Consider the following 15,968-nt stretch of genomic DNA (forward strand, 5'->3'; position numbering starts at 1 on the left):
TATATTAAGATAACAGAACAAGAAAGAATCATAATTCAATTCATTGACATTAAATAATTCCTCCTTTTTCGTGGCATTTTTTATAAGGCTTATGTATTCTGCCGGAGTGCATATTGATATTGGGCCAGCTTTCTTTGCACGTTTTACATTCCAGAATGGACGGCATCGGCTTTATGCTGGGTCCCCTAATTTATGTATGATCGATTTTATAGGCAATGTGTTCACAGCAAAATAATACATTCCAAAAACAAATATGAAAAAGAAAAATAATTATTTACGAATAAATATCTTACTAATATTATTATTTATTATGTAAACTCGAAAGTTTTTGAGGATAGATTTGTGGGTGTGAGGGTATGTTTGTTGTATTTTGATTGGCAGTCCTATCGTTTAAATTTCTAAAAAACTAACTTGTTTTTTTGCTCTCTACAGCAATTATCGGAATAAAATGTTACTTTTAAGACCATGGAGTATAACAAATCTTGGACAGACAAGGGCACAATTGTCTGAACGACTTTGTCCTCCCAATTTTTAAATCGTAAACTAGGCATAAGTGTGACAGATATGGCCTTGTCGTTCCAGAAATCAAAAACATTATAGGGCATATTTACATAAACGACGTTAGCGCTCCAAGTGACAGCTAGCTCAGTCCCCGCCGATGGCACAACTAACCAATGAGACTTTGTCTCGCCAAGAGAGAAACAAAATAGCGCCAAAATGACAATGCCACTATTTCAATCTGGCTGTTTTTGTAGGAATTAAACGAATGTCTTTGTCCCTCCAGTTGAAAGGGCCTTTTTAAAGCATTTCTGCATATTTAAGTCATTTTGGCAATTTATGACAATTATGCCCTTGTTCTACCGAAGGTGCGAACTGTGAAATATGTTAATATTTTGTGCTACACGCGTATATAGACTTGTTCAAGAAGTGTTCAAGTCATCGATCTCCGCGCGTAGGTACCTATAAGTTCTGTGCCGTGTGCGCGTCAGTCCGTCAGATGACTGATGACATTTGGCAACAAAGTGGCTGTCTCCGTTAATAAGTATGTCTATGAAAAAAAGCGCGGGAAACTTCGAAGTTGGAGGGAGTGTTTCTAAAGCTGATTTAATTTTAATTATTTTTTTGTAGTCAGAGGTGTTTATTTTGTAAATATTACTTGTATTTATTATATATATTTGTAAATTCATATAGTTTTGTGGTGTATATTGGTAAGTTTTCTTGTAGATATATTTTTAGTATGTAAGAACCCTCGCGGGAGTTTCGGGCGGGAATATGAACGACCCTCCCGATCCTTTTTCAGAGGATTCAGATTTACGCTCTGGTCCTCTTGTGGCAAGTTATGTCACATTGGAATCAAACAATGAAAGTATACTATTAGATCCGGAACTAAATAGAAAAAGGCGGCGAAAAAAAATTATGAATGATAGCGATACAAATATTAATTCTAGTAATGATTCTTCTTCCTTTATATCAAATAATAATGTAGCAGAAACATCAAACTCAGTTCCACCTAATCCTACAGATCATATTATTCGTGCCAATTATATCCAAACAGATGGATATCCATATATAGTTCATGTGCAGAGAATAGAAGGTTCTGAGGGAGATGGCTCCACATTGCACCCTATCACATTTGGAAATTTCTTAAAGAAAAATAAAATTCAAAATATTGTTCCTGGCAGTGTTAAGAGAATAGGGAGAAATAGATGTTCTGTTGCGTTTTCAACCTTTTACGATGCCAATGCATTTTTAAATAATAGCAATCTAAATACATTTAAACTAAAAGCTAAAATCCCAACATTTCACATTACAAGAATGGGTTTAGTTAGGGGTGTTCCGAGTGACTGGTCTCCTGAGGAAGTTATAGATAATATATCTGTGCCTTCTGGCTGTGGTAAAATTATTAAAATTAGGCGAATCAATTTTAAAGTAAACATTGATGGATCCAATGTTTGGAAGCCATCCCAATCTGTCATTTTAACCTTCGATGGTCAAGTCCTACCCCAAAAAATATACATGTGTTATAATGCATTACCAGTTGATTTGTATATTTTCCCAACAATTCAATGTTTTAACTGTTGCCGATATGGCCATACAAAAAACATCTGTAGATCGAAACCTCGTTGTTATAAATGTGGTCTAGATCATTCAGGTGAGACATGCACTGTTGAGGAAGATTGCGCACAGTGTATTACATGTTCTGGCTTTCACTACGCTACGAATAAAGTCTGTCCAGAATTTAATAGACAAAGGAACATTAAAATTTCAATGGCTCAGCAGAATATATCATATGCTGAAGCAAGTAAATTACATCCACAAATTTCTAAATCTTTTACAGACATATTACAGTCAACCCCAACTGTACATCTCACATCAAATAAAACAAATTCATTACATGCTGGCACTCAGAGGTCATCATATAAAAAGACAGTAGCTTTAAAACCACGATCTCCACCTAAAACAAGTGTGGGATATGATAGAGCTTCGCATGAAGCCCTCATAAAGGAATATCAGATCCCAGCTCCTGATAATGGTTGCGCAATTCAGCCTAGTAGTGACCAGTCTCCTAATAATGTCATATTAGATTTATTATCAACTTTAATAGAAGCTTTACATCAAAACAATATCTTAAAACCGTCCAACGTTGCTCAGTTAAACAATGTGCTCAAAAATTTCGGTAATAATAATGGATTCAAATATAATTCAGTGGAACTGTAGAAGTGTTATCCCTAAAAAAACGGAACTAATACATCTTATAAATAAATATAAACCTTTGGCAATTGCCTTAAATGAAACATGGTTAAAACCAAATTCATTTTTTCGCATTCCTGGCTATCACTGTTTACGTGATGACAGGAGTGATGGATATGGTGGGGTTGCTATTTTATTAAAAAATTCATTGCTATACAAAAAAATAAATTTTTTCAACAATAATCAGTCTTGTAATATAAACGTTGTGGGAGCCGTTGTTGACAAAATTTCCGTTGTGTCAATTTACATACCCCATCCAACTTCTGAAGCTTTAAATGATTTAAGACAGGTATTGAATTCACTACAATATGGTCAAGTGCTTGTGTTAGGGGATTTTAATTCACACCATCAAGTATGGGGCAGTAGTATTACTAATACCAATGGAGAATTATTATTGGAGTTAATTGATAAATTCAATTTATGTTTATTAAATACAGGTGAACCGACTCGACGGACACATATTAATGAAAATATTAGTGCAGTAGATTTATCAATGTGCTCGGCAAATTTAGCTTCAAAAATATCGTGGAAGCCTTTAGTGTCTACTTTTGGAAGCGACCACTTTCCAATTTTGTTAAATCTTCCTAATAAAAATAATAAGCATTGTAATAAAAGATCACCACGCTGTAAATATAATTTAAAAAATGTAGACTGGGATATTTATCGAAATCGCATAGAAAACGAGGTTAAGGAGCTGTCTGAAGTCAAAGAGGGGAAAGAAACAGAATGTTCAAACAATTTTGCAAAAATTATTTTAAAAGTAGCTGATGAAATTTTACCTACAAAACCAACGAAAACTTCAATACTACCTTTTCCCCCTTGGTGGGATAAGGAATGTTCAGAGGCTATCAAGAAAAGGAAATCCATAGAGAAAGTATATAACAAAGACATGTCAGAAGAAAATTTGGATATTTTAAACGCGATTATAAAAGATACCCAAATTCTTCTTAAAAAGAAAAAAAGGGAAGGATGGAAATCATTTTGTGCCTCTCTTTCTCCCAATTCTAATCCTAGCGAAGTATGGAACTCTATAAGACGCTTCAGGTCAGTTTATAGAGATCAACAATTTATAGTTCCAGAATCGTTAGCTGAAGAATTTATAGATACAATAGCACCACCTTCAGTCCCATCACAGTTAGATTACTTCCCCATTTTAAAATCTGTTCAAATGGATCATAACTATGCAATACTATCAACACCATTCACATTATATGAATTAAAGGGTACTTTGTCTGGAGTGAACGATTCTGCACCGGGTTTAGACGGAATAACTTACTCCTTCCTCACGCACCTCGGCGATTCTGCCTTGGAATATTATCTAAACCTTATTAACGTTGTTTTGCTGACAGGAAATATACCACCTCAATGGAAGGAGCAGGAAGTGATACCTGTGTTAAAACCTAACAAAAACCCAGAGGAAGCATCCTCCTACAGACCTATCGTTTTATCATCAGTATTAGCCAAAATAGCCGAACATTTAGTTAAAAACCGTATAGAGTGGTATATTGAACATCATAACTCATTATCAAAAACACAGTTTGGTTTTCGGAAAGGTAAAAGTACTATGGACAACATAAGTATTTTAACAACGGATATTCGTATTGCTTTTTCTGATAACCAACATGTCATTGCTGTTTTCCTTGATATTAATTCTGCGTATGATAATGTTAATATACAAATTCTAAAGAATAAATTGATCAAATTACAGATCCCCGAAATACTAATTAACTTTATAATTGTAATAGCCACTGAGAGAAAATTAAATTTAAAGTTAAATTATTCTGACTCTACATTATCGCGAACTGTACATAAAGGACTTCCTCAAGGATCCGTCCTCAGCCCATTATTGTATAACATATATACAAGCGATTTAGAAGATATATTTTTTGATTCTGTTAACATATTACAATACGCTGATGACGTTGTAATATATATTGCAAATGATAATTTAATTTCAGCTTGTAGCTCGATAAACAATAACTTGCATGTATTAGGCGAATGGCTTGATATTAACTCACTCGATATATCGGTTTCCAAAAGTTCTGTTGTAGTTTTTTCTAGACAACGGTCGTCACCGACCGTAAATATCGTGTATAAAAATAATACCTTACCTCAACACGATCAGACTAAATTTTTAGGCGTTATATTGGATTATAGGCTCACAGGCACTCCTCACATAAATTACGTGATGATAAAGTGCGAAAAATATTTAAATATGTTAAGGTGCCTCTCGGGGGTGTGGTGGGGAGCTCACCCATTTTGTTTGAAGCTTGTTTTTAATGCCATTATAAGAAGTACTATGGACTACGGGATGTTTCTCTTAGACGGTGGAAATGTTACAGCCTTTAAAAAGTTAGATCTTATTCAATCGAAAGCGTTACGAATAATAACAGGTGCCATGAAATCTAGCCCAATCAATGCGCTTCAAATAGAATGTTGTGAGCCTCCGCTATCCCTTCGGAGGCAATATTTATCAGATAGATATGTATTTCGTCTATTTCAATTCTCTAGACATCCCTTGTTCAATAGATTAGAAAAATTATATTGCAAAATTCTAACATGCAGGTATTGGGACCATAAAATGTTACCATGTCTGATTCAAAGTTATCACAGAATCAAATCTATACCTTCCCCGATTCATCGGTCTTCGGCGTTGCCGCTATTTAGTAATAATTTCAAATCTCTTCTTATATCCCCAGATATAGTTTATAATATAGGCATAACGAAACATGATTCATATGCTTATATAGACTTTAAAAATGCACTGAATTGTAAAGAATGGGAAAAACATAATCACATTTATACTGACGCATCAAAATCATCACCTCAGAGTTGTGTAGGAGTTGGAGTGTTTCACCAGCAGTTCAACATTTATATAAAAAATAAACTTCCGCCAGAATCGTCAGTTTTTACTGGAGAATGCTTAGGTATACTTAAGGCCGTAGAGTATGTAATCTTAATGAAACTGCCAAAAACAATTATATTTACAGATTCCAAGAGTGCCTTGCAAAGTCTTCACAAATTTTCATTTCTTAATAAACCCTTTTACCCCATTATTTTTGATATCAAAAGTAAATTATTAGAATGTTCATTCAAAGGTTATGCTGTTACATTTGCTTGGATACCAAGTCACAGTGGTATCCAAGGAAATGAAAAAGCTGATGAGTTGGCAAGGTCTGCTGTGCGATGTGGAGACATGTTTCCCTATCAGAGTTATTGCCATGACTTGGTCAGTTTGCCTAAAATTTACTTGCACGAGTCTTGGGAAAATCTCTGGAAACAAAGTACATTATATAAAGGAAAGCAATATTATAAGTTACAAGAAGTCGTTACCACTAAACCTTGGTTCAATAAAGTTACAGGCTGTAAGCTTGTAACCTCTATTATTATAAGAATGCGTCTTGGTCATACATGTTGCCCAGCTCATCTTGCGAGACTGGGTATTTTAAATAGTGCCATCTGTGAATGTGGAACTGATGTAGGAGATATAGATCACATATTTTTTGCATGCCCCTTACTTGACCACTCTTCGTTTATATCCAACTTGATATCCCTTCGTATTCCATTTCCAACTCGTATGTTATGTTTACTACAAAATCCTATAAAGTTATACAACGCCTTATCATCATTTATAATAAGTAATAACTTAAAGTTATAATAATTTATACATATATATATTTGTATCTAGTAACATTAAACGTATCTATAATAAGTAAATAATAATATAAATAGTAATCTATGTATATATAAATATTTCCCAACTCCTCTGACTTAAATCCAAATCTCCTCACCTTAACCTTACCGCGAATTGTTTCCTTACCTTTTATCATACTTGACACTGGCAAATAGTCACATCTTCTTGCCATGAAAACCAAAAAAAAAAAAAAAAAAAAAAGTATGTCTATGGTGGCTGTCGAGCAACGCTGTCGAGCTTTGCTGTCAAGTGTCAAGTCGAAGGCAATCGAACTTTCGAAGTTCGCATGCATTTACGATATAAAATTATATTATTAATTAATAATAGAATATAAAACTGATACGTACTTACTACTTAGAAATAGATTAGTTTAAAGTTTTATGTGAGAAAAGTTTAAAGTATATATAATAATGTGGGGTGATTCTTTGCTGATAGTTTTTATTTCGATATGCACTGCCTTACTAAGTGAAGGTAGGTATTATTTTTAAAAATAATTCGCAGTGTACTAATTAAATAGCGTTAGATTAGTGGATGAAGCTTATGCTAAGTCACCTATTTTAAATTAATTTCTGATGGGGACTACAATTTAATAAAATCCTATGCTTACGTATATGGTTACCTATGCTTAGCTGAGCCTGAATTCACGATCTAATAATTTCTGCTAGTGTAATTTTTTAAACATTTTTTTTATTTCATATATTTTTTATTACTGATAAGCAAGTAATTATTTTACTATTTCAGGATTGACTTGGATTTTAGTATATGGAACAGAGAAGTATCAGAAACTCAAAGTTGAAGTTGAACGTCAAAGTAAAAAATGTATGATTTTGTGCTTTAAATATTGAAGTTCGATGTTTTTGAAATTTATTATTTTTTGGTATAATTAACATTAAAACATATAATTTTTGTTTGTTGTTGAAGTGGAGCGACGCAAGGAGGTTCATGGTGATTCTTTAGATAAACAACATAAGAAAAAGATTGAACGTGAGGAAGAGAGGCTTAAAAATAATAATAGGGATCTCAGTTTAGTCAAGATGAAGTCTATGTTTGCCATTGGATTTGCTTTTACAGCACTTCTTAGCATGTTCAATAGCATGTAGGTATCAAATAATATAAAATTATAGAAAAAATATCATACTCAATCCATTTTGTTATTTCTCTTGTAAGTTAATACAGTCTTCTAAATGAAATAAAAAAGAAACACAACTCCTTTTCACATATTAAGCATAATTGTTCGATTCTAGAAACTTGTTTTATAATGCAGTTTATAAGTTAAGCTATGCACGTAAATGTGTAATTTATATATTTTTATTTGATTATAAAATAGCTTTTAATTGATTTGATTTTTCAGATTTGATGGAAGAGTTGTTGCAAAACTGCCTTTTTATCCAATTTCATGGATTCAAGGTTTAAGCCACAGAAATTTGCCTGGTGATGATTATACTGACTGCTCATTCATATTTTTGTATATTTTATGTACAATGAGTATCAGGTAAATGTACTTTTTCATTAGTTGGTAATAAGTATATCACTTAATAATATAGATTCTATAATTTGAACTAATAATAATTTTATTTTTCAGGCAAAATATTCAAAAGCTTTTAGGATTTGCTCCATCAAGAGCTGCATCCAAACAAGGTGGTGCATTATTTGCTGCGCCACCTGGACAATTTAAATAAATCACAAAGTACACACAGTAATAGCTAAAATGTTAGCAAAAATAAATGTACAGTAATCCAAAAGTAATAATGCGCATAGAAATCTTCGTCACTGTTCGGCAACTGTCATATTCTCGGAGCGTCCGAAGATGATATCTATATAGAGCGGTTAAATGCATTTTCTTCATGCATAATTTAGTCAAATTATATGTTTTGTGCTAAAAGAGATTAATATGTATTTTTAGGTAAGTAACGATGTTGTTTCGATAATTCCTTGTAAGTAAATAGCGAGTATAACCCCACGATTGCGAATATATTATCTTTGTTGGATTGATTTACTTGGAAAATTGTATAGTACTTTTAAAATTGTATAGTGTCTTACTTAAGATGGTGTAATGATGGAAGAAAAGAAGGTTAAAATAACACAAAATTTATATTGTATAAAGTATGGTTTTCAAACACAGGTTTATATTTAAACCATATTTTATGTAAATCTTATCATTAAAATTTCAGTTCAAAAGTATTTAAAGTACTGATCATTCTTCAATATTATGACAATTAAAAAAAAATAAAAACAATGAAAATCAGGGATTATCTTTATTTCTGACATTTTAGATACATCAGAACTCTTCTTCATTTTCACTTTCCCTACTGCCATCACCTGTGTTAATCATTTCATCGATTAATTCAATTCACCTTTAAAAACAAAACCAAGAAGGGTACGTAATAGCAGCTCTATATAATTCCACACAGAGAGAACACGTGCAGTCACCACCAATATTTAAAGACAACTGACGGATTTTTGAGTTTTTTGACTGACAGGCTACCGTCACCTACCGCCCGATTTGTTTTTGATTGTGTATGACCGTGAATTGACTTCTATTTCTTTTGAACAATGTGTAAAATGCAAGTTCGTTGTTTAGGGCTCTTACGATTCAATGATTCGAGTGTCTTCGGAAATACGACAATTAGCGAAGATTTGCATGCGCATTATTAATTTTGGATTACTGTACTGTATTGATAATTTAATACCATAGAAACTAGAAAAATGATAGTTTGTATAGACTACAGTGTTTCTTTTTTTTTTCATGATAAATTGTTACTGTCAATGTATTTCTTAATTTTATGTTTTTAATTTTTATTTAACGGTATTTATATTTATTTTTCCTTGTTGTTTCATTTTAAGAAAACATAATGGTTTTTCTTCATGTTATTTTAAATTGATGGAATTTTATGATTTTTATGTCAATGTTTCAGTACCATAGAAAATAAAACAATTCAATATTATGATGACACGTTTTTATTTTTATACAATAAGTTAGTAAATATTAAAGTCAACTAGAGGTTCATTTACTAATATTCTATCAAAACCTAATCTTGTTAAATCAGTGGTTGTGTAACGGCCTTCAACAATTAATTCAGCTATGGCTTTTCCTATGCCCGGTGAATGCTGGATACCTGATAATATAAAAATCAAAATAGCAGATAAATGTTATAAAAATATACTTATCAAAAATTTTAAATAAAATTTTACCTAATTTTCCAAATCCGGTGGCTAAAATTACATTAATATGATAGGGATGTGGGCCTATAATACCTGATTCATCATATGTATTACAGTCATAAACTTCAGAATCTAAGTTATTCACCTGAAACAAAAAAGTAGATATAGAAATCTGACAAAATGCTATAGTATTGCAATTCTGAGCAATGAGAATACATACTTTCATATCTGAAAAGCTTGGAAATCTATTGTGTAAAGAAGGTTTAAATATTCTTTCATAATTTTCTTCATTTGATAAATGCTTATCAGACTTCACTGGTATTTGTCCACAAATAAGATTATTTTTTAATCCATTTCTTCGTAACCATAAGCCAGAAGAGTCCATTACTAAAGGAGAATTCAGGCCAATTGAAGCTTTAGCCGAATTTTCACCCAAAGAATAAAGATTTACTTCCCTGAAAAAATGTTGATGAATGATTTAATATATACTGATAGATAATAATTGTGGCTTTGTTAATAATGCAGAAATATATAATTTTATTTTGCAATGACAATCTAGTTAAGTTGCTTTAGATCAATATCATATTAATATATCAATGAAATAAAAACTAAATATAATATTACAATGCATTTACCTTTTCTCTATAGGTAAAGGTATTGATAGAAGTGCATTATCATTTTCACCTTTCGCCAATTTCAGTACTTCTGGTGATTCATATCCATTTGCTAATATACAGACAGCAAATTTTATGGCTCTTTCTTCATTTTCCTTATTTCTATAAATTACTCTAGTTAGTTTTTGATAAGACATAGGTTTGACACCTTCTATTAATACATCTCTTTGGTTATCAACCTCAAATCCGACCACATTACCATTAACATAAGTTGCTCCTAGCTCTATAGATTTTTCCATCATACCTCGCAACAGTGCGGAGGAATCAAATACACCTTCACATTCTGTGCTTAAACATCCTGTAATGCAGTGATTGAAATGTAAGTGTTAAATTGTATAATACTATTATTATATTTTTTTAATATTACAGTCAAATTTACCAAGTTTCACATCAGATACATTAATCCAAGGATATTTTTTCTTAATCTGTTCAGGGGAAAGCAATTCATTTTTGATGGCATACTCTTTAAGTACAGAAACATTCCTTTCTAATAAATCACAATAGTTATCACTTGCAAGGACTAAATAGCCATGCGGTTGAAACCTTACATTAACATTTGTACCCAAATGTTCTTTTGTATTTCTTATAAAATCAGCACTGAATTTTGATAACAGGATATTTTCTGGCAATGAAAAATGATGGCTTATTATGCCTATAGGAATTTTTCTTGGAGCTGAATTATTCTGAAACATTTAAATGGGTTAAATAAGATGTAATAATTGATTGAGGTGTATTCAATTATTATAATAATGTAGCAAGAAACATACAAACTCTCTATCCAAAACAACTACATTTAAGCCTTTTCCCGCTAAAATCTTCAACCAATAAGCTGCTGATGATCCTAAAAATCCTCCACCAATTATTACTATGTCTGCGTGTTCGGGATGCTTTGAAGGAGGAGTTTCTGTTAACTTTCCAAATCGAATATCGCCTGTTAAAGCTTCAAAAGTTCGTTGAAACGGATTTTGATGTTGCACATAAGTTCTGATATTAATATATTTACGTGAATAAATTTTGGTTATTGAGAACATTTTGTAGCAGAAATATAGCTTTTTTTTTATTATCGATCCAAACTAAGAGTTCATTATAAATTTTAACTATGGTTAAAATAATTATTATATTACTTTTGAGAAACTCTCGTTGATTGATGATTCTTTTTTCATTAATGAAATCAAATGAAATGATTAAACTTTAAAGATAAATTATTTTCAGTTATAATTATATTGTAGGTACGACTTTGACATTTCATTGGACAACTGACAAGTGATTGATAATAATCACAGATAATAATTGAAGTGAACCACGACCACAACCACGACAACTGTGACGACAACCCTACTAGGTACATGTCAATAAATAGATTCCACCTTGATTCCGCCCTTACGTAAGGCCGTATTCAGAAAGAAAGCTGGAAATTTATACGCGCTTATCGGCGCTTGTCAGCACTGGTTCGTTCTACACAAAGGAAGCCGGTTGAATTGAAGCAAACCAAGATAAATTTTATATGTCAGCGCCCAGCTCTGACCAGCGCGTGTTGAAGGTTGCCGGCGTCGTTCAGCACTTATCGGCGCGTGTTCATATATTTTCCAGCGTGGGTTACCAGCGCTGACAAGCTTCGGTAAGCGCTTATAAGGGCGTATTCAGAAAGAAAGCTTAAAACTTATAAGCGCTTATCGGCGCTTACCGGCGCTTGTCAGCGCTGGTAACCCGCGCAGGAAAATATATGAACACGCGCCGATAAGCGCTGATCAGCGCCGACAAGTTCCGATAAGCTTCAACAAGCGCTGGCTAGCGCTGGGCGCTGCCATATAAAATTTGTTTTGGTCTGCTTCAACCTGCTTCCTTTGTGTAGTACGAACCAGCGTTGACAAGCGCCGATAAGCGCTTATAAGTTTCATGCTTTCTTTCTGAATACGCCTTGAACTTAGAGCATTAAACCAACCGGAGACGACACGCGCAATTCTTTCATAGTCAAAAAGTCTGTCATTTCCTGCGGGGGGAACGAGTAAACACATTTAAATAGTGTTAACACAAACGCATTTTGAGATTACGTCGCTACAACACGCACACGACAAAATAATCAAACACCAGCATGACTATACACATACAAGTACAAACCTTGGTACAAACACACACATAGACACCGTGTCTGTATTCAACGTCAATGTAAACATCGATAGTGGGAAAACGCGTCGATAATTTAAGTCGATAATAATTATAATACTTATCGATACTTTATGGTCAATGAATTTAGAATTTTAATTTTAATGATAAATTAAATATTTGTGACATCTAAGTATTCATAACGAATAACAAGTTGAGAGGTCGTCGTGACGTCGATTTGACACTTTCAAAACAATAAATATGCGTGACAAAAATAAAGATGTAGTATAACCTCTATAGCCGTATATATTATATTACTCTATGCTCTATAGTAATTTTCTAGTTTTCAAAAATTCATATCTCAAAAACTAAAAGTTTCCGTCAATTGCAAATTTTAGATTTAGGTTCCATAGGACAACAGCTAACCAGAAAAAAAATTACGCCTCTCAACTCGACGTCCCATAAAGTCATTTAGCCTATTACCATTTTTTTGTGAATGTCACAATTTACATATAAAACAAGAAATAGTGAACAAAAAGACAGCTTCGTCGTTCATTTACATCATTTATTTACAAATATTTACATTTATTTTAACGCAGTAACACTAGTTAGTGCTAGTCCGTTTAGGAGTCCATGAAACATGATTCGCATTCGGAGATCGAATCCAAACATCCCGAATCACAACAGCTTTTAGAAATCTGAAAAAAATGAGAATGAAACAAACTGATAAAATTTATCATCATCAGCCATACCTAAGACGCCCACGGCTGGATAAAATTTATATCGATATTATTTTTTTACCGTCCCATCCCTAATTTTTATGCAGTGATACCAGAATAACGAATTAAAAATGCCTTTTTACGTACATGTTACGAACGTAAGTAATTGCATTATAATTAATAAAATACAAACTTAAACTTAGTACACTATAAAATATTAAAAAAAACTCGTTCAACTTCGCGAGTAGTGTAGAGGGGGTGGCCTTGAACGCCCATAACCCTTAAACGTCGTATTCACGGTCCATCTTGACCTTAGATATCTTGACGTACGTCCCGCCAAGGTCATACACGATGCACGACGCAAAACGACCGTGAATAGTCTTGACGTACGTCAATAATTATTATTATTACGTTGCTGGATGTGCACGACGAATTTTTCGTCCAGCGAGCATCCCCACCACCGCGAACGTCGTGCAAGCGCATCGTGCATCGTGCATGCTTGATCGTGAATAGGCTTGCTGTACAGCAGATCAGTGTTGCCAACAGAAATTAATGTAAATACTTGGAAACGTGGCCTATTGATATGATTTTTTTGTGATAACTTAGTAGTTAGTTTAGTTTTGTGATAACGTAGTGAGTACATGAGCAAGCAAGAAACAGTTATTTATATTTTTATGTACACAGGAAATACCCAATTATCATTACTTTTGGATCAACCTAGTACACATGGACAGTTTATATTCAGAAGTTATTATTTTAAAAGAACTCCAAGGCGAATTGTTGAATAACAAAGATTTTATGCAAAAGTCCACTGCAGAAAAATGGCAATTTATTTTAAAAAAATGTCCTAACGAATTTGTTTGTTTAAAAAAAATGATTAGCTATATTATACTCTCTGTTCCCGTCACTTCAGCATTTACTGAAAGAGTCTTTTCGGTCATGAATGTGAAGTGGCGGGAAGAGAGAAACCGAGCTTCATTAAAAATTAATTAAAAATGAGCTCTTGAAATAAATTTAGATTTGGAATGTTTGGATTCATATAATTCATTTAAAAATAATGAAAAATTCTTAGGTACTGCAAAAAGTACAAAAAAACACATTTTTAAAAATATTTATTTACTCTTTATACATCCAGCACAGTGGATTTCTGGTGGTTTCAGAGGTCTCTTCTGGTGGGTAGCTTGATACTTCGGTGGCAACACTGGCAGCCTTGAGCTGACGTACAGCGGGGATGGACCGTGAATATGCGTCGTGCATCGTGTATGACCTTGGCGGGACGTACGTCAAGATGGACCGTGAATAAGACGCTTTACTCTTTGGTCTGTTTCTTTGTCTATGGCACTGGCAAGTGGCAGTGACAATTGACAACAGACAAAATATGACAATGATTGTCTTTTTGACATATTCAGCCTTACTTATAAAAACTGACTGATCTGTTGCTTAAACACCTCTCAGTTAAACAACTCTCAACTCCTTAAACAATGATTAAAATAATCTTACTTATAAACCTCTCTCAGCAGTCTCTCAACTAAGTAACGTCAATATATTTTTTTCTAGTAACATTATCGAAATAAAACCCGCTATTCACGAAAAACTTGACTAAAAATGTACTTTTTGACAAATATGAATGGTAGACTTTATTTTGTATGACATTTAACTGCGAATAAACTTTCAAAATATAAATATGTCATTTTTTTGTTATTTAATTTATGATTTAGCAATTGCTGTGATTTATGTAAAATTATGTTTAATGTTTATCATATTTGTAGAGTGAAAAATCAAATAACTGAAAATGAGCATCAATTATTATTAATCCTCCTTGCAAAAAAGCAGGGAAGAACTTATGAAGCAACAACAAGAGTTGCATGAAATTACAATCCAACAGGAAAGGGAGACTCATGAAAAAAGGCTCTAAATACTTACTTTGGAAGAGGAATATTATAAGAAAACAATAATAAATTTACAAATATATGAAAATATTTATTTAATTATAAAAATAAGTTTCAATATGGCTGTGTTGATGTTTTCCCTTGTTTTTCGCATTCATCTTCTTATTCTTCTACATTATTAGGGACAGTTGGATTTGTTAATTGATTTTCAATGCCTGTAGGATCTAGAAAGTAACAAAAAAAAAAAGAATTAAAATATGGATAGGTATCATTTATGTATTGGCATTATTAAATATACTTTGTTTGCATATGAAAGTAGTTTGCGTAAATACCTACCTTGATTTAAAATAGACTCATTAATTATTATTAGTATTGTTAAATTGTGCAAAACTGCACCAGCAATAATCGTGATCTTGATCACGTGGAGGAATCCTCACAACGTTTCATTGAGAATGCGGAATCTTTGCTTCCACACCCCGAAGCAACGCTCGACAGTTATAGTAATTATTCCTCGTTCGCATGTGACTCAGATCGTACAATATGCTTCCCAAAACTACGACCGGAATTCTTCTTCTTTCAGGTCCAGAGAATTCACGCTCTGTTTTTTTGACGCCTACGAATTCTAAAATCACGAAGCACCTGCACATCATTCGTAAAATCTTTACTCAAACTATCAATATCCATTTTACCAGAGTTATTTTACTGCGAAGTGAATAAAAACACAAATAATATACTCTTGGCAACTACAAAACGTCAAATGTTTGACAATATATCCGCCATGATGTCTCTCAAATAGATTTAAAACAGGGTCGGACGTTTCTTAAATTTTGACATTATTTAACTGTTACTTAAACACCTCTCAACACTGAATTGAGTTTATAAGTGAAAAAAACGTTGATCAACAGCTAAGAGGGGCTCTTAAATTTGAGAGACGTTTATAAGTAAAGCTGATTATGTCCTACAAAGTAAAGTACAA

General features: G+C 32.8%; 2 protein-coding genes and 1 long non-coding RNA gene across 3 annotated transcripts; 1 reads left to right on the plus strand and 2 right to left on the minus strand.

Moving 5' to 3' along the window:
• Positions 1–6,678: 6,678 nt before the first annotated feature.
• LOC123705861 (calcium load-activated calcium channel) lies at positions 6,679–8,909 on the plus strand. Its single transcript, XM_045654920.1, has 5 exons — positions 6,679–6,916; positions 7,187–7,264; positions 7,367–7,541; positions 7,797–7,937; positions 8,028–8,909. The coding sequence occupies exons 1-5, from the start codon at positions 6,856–6,858 to the stop codon at positions 8,122–8,124; spliced, it is 552 nt and encodes a 183-aa protein (XP_045510876.1). The 5' UTR covers positions 6,679–6,855; the 3' UTR covers positions 8,125–8,909.
• Positions 8,910–9,385: 476 nt separating this feature from the next.
• On the minus strand, positions 9,386–11,524 carry LOC123705863 (FAD-dependent oxidoreductase domain-containing protein 1-like). The gene is made up of 6 exons (XM_045654923.1): positions 11,049–11,524; positions 10,661–10,964; positions 10,243–10,579; positions 9,828–10,062; positions 9,638–9,752; positions 9,386–9,561 (listed from the first exon to the last, which is right to left on the minus strand). The coding sequence occupies exons 1-6, from the start codon at positions 11,310–11,312 to the stop codon at positions 9,422–9,424; spliced, it is 1,395 nt and encodes a 464-aa protein (XP_045510879.1). The 5' UTR covers positions 11,313–11,524; the 3' UTR covers positions 9,386–9,421.
• A 3,538-nt stretch (positions 11,525–15,062) lies between these two features.
• Positions 15,063–15,934, minus strand: LOC123705864. Its single transcript, XR_006753344.1, has 2 exons — positions 15,329–15,934; positions 15,063–15,216 (listed from the first exon to the last, which is right to left on the minus strand). It is a non-coding gene; the product is annotated as an uncharacterized LOC123705864 (long non-coding RNA).
• Positions 15,935–15,968: the final 34 nt, after the last annotated feature.

The sequence above is a fragment of the Colias croceus genome, chromosome 3 (genome assembly GCF_905220415.1).
Source record: "Colias croceus chromosome 3, ilColCroc2.1".
Taxonomy (NCBI): Eukaryota; Metazoa; Arthropoda; class Insecta; order Lepidoptera; family Pieridae; genus Colias; species Colias croceus.

What these genes read in the sequence shown, in the direction of transcription:
- LOC123705863 (XM_045654923.1), bottom strand. Translation starts at nt 11,312, where the DNA reads ATGTTCTCAATAACCAAAATTTATTCACGTAAATATATTAATATCAGA. An exon ending in CCTTTACCTATAGAGAAAAG is followed by an intron (nt 10,063 to 10,242) that starts GTAAATGCATTG and finishes ACATTTTTTCAG; the next exon opens with GGAAGTAAATCTTTATTCTT. An exon ending in CAAGCTTTTCAGATATGAAA is followed by an intron (nt 9,753 to 9,827) that starts GTATGTATTCTC and finishes TTTTTGTTTCAG; the next exon opens with GTGAATAACTTAGATTCTGA.
- LOC123705861 (XM_045654920.1), top strand. Translation starts at nt 6,856, where the DNA reads ATGTGGGGTGATTCTTTGCTGATAGTTTTTATTTCGATATGCACTGCC. An exon ending in TGAACGTCAAAGTAAAAAAT is followed by an intron (nt 7,265 to 7,366) that starts GTATGATTTTGT and finishes TTGTTGTTGAAG; the next exon opens with TGGAGCGACGCAAGGAGGTT. An exon ending in TTATGTACAATGAGTATCAG is followed by an intron (nt 7,938 to 8,027) that starts GTAAATGTACTT and finishes TTTATTTTTCAG; the next exon opens with GCAAAATATTCAAAAGCTTT.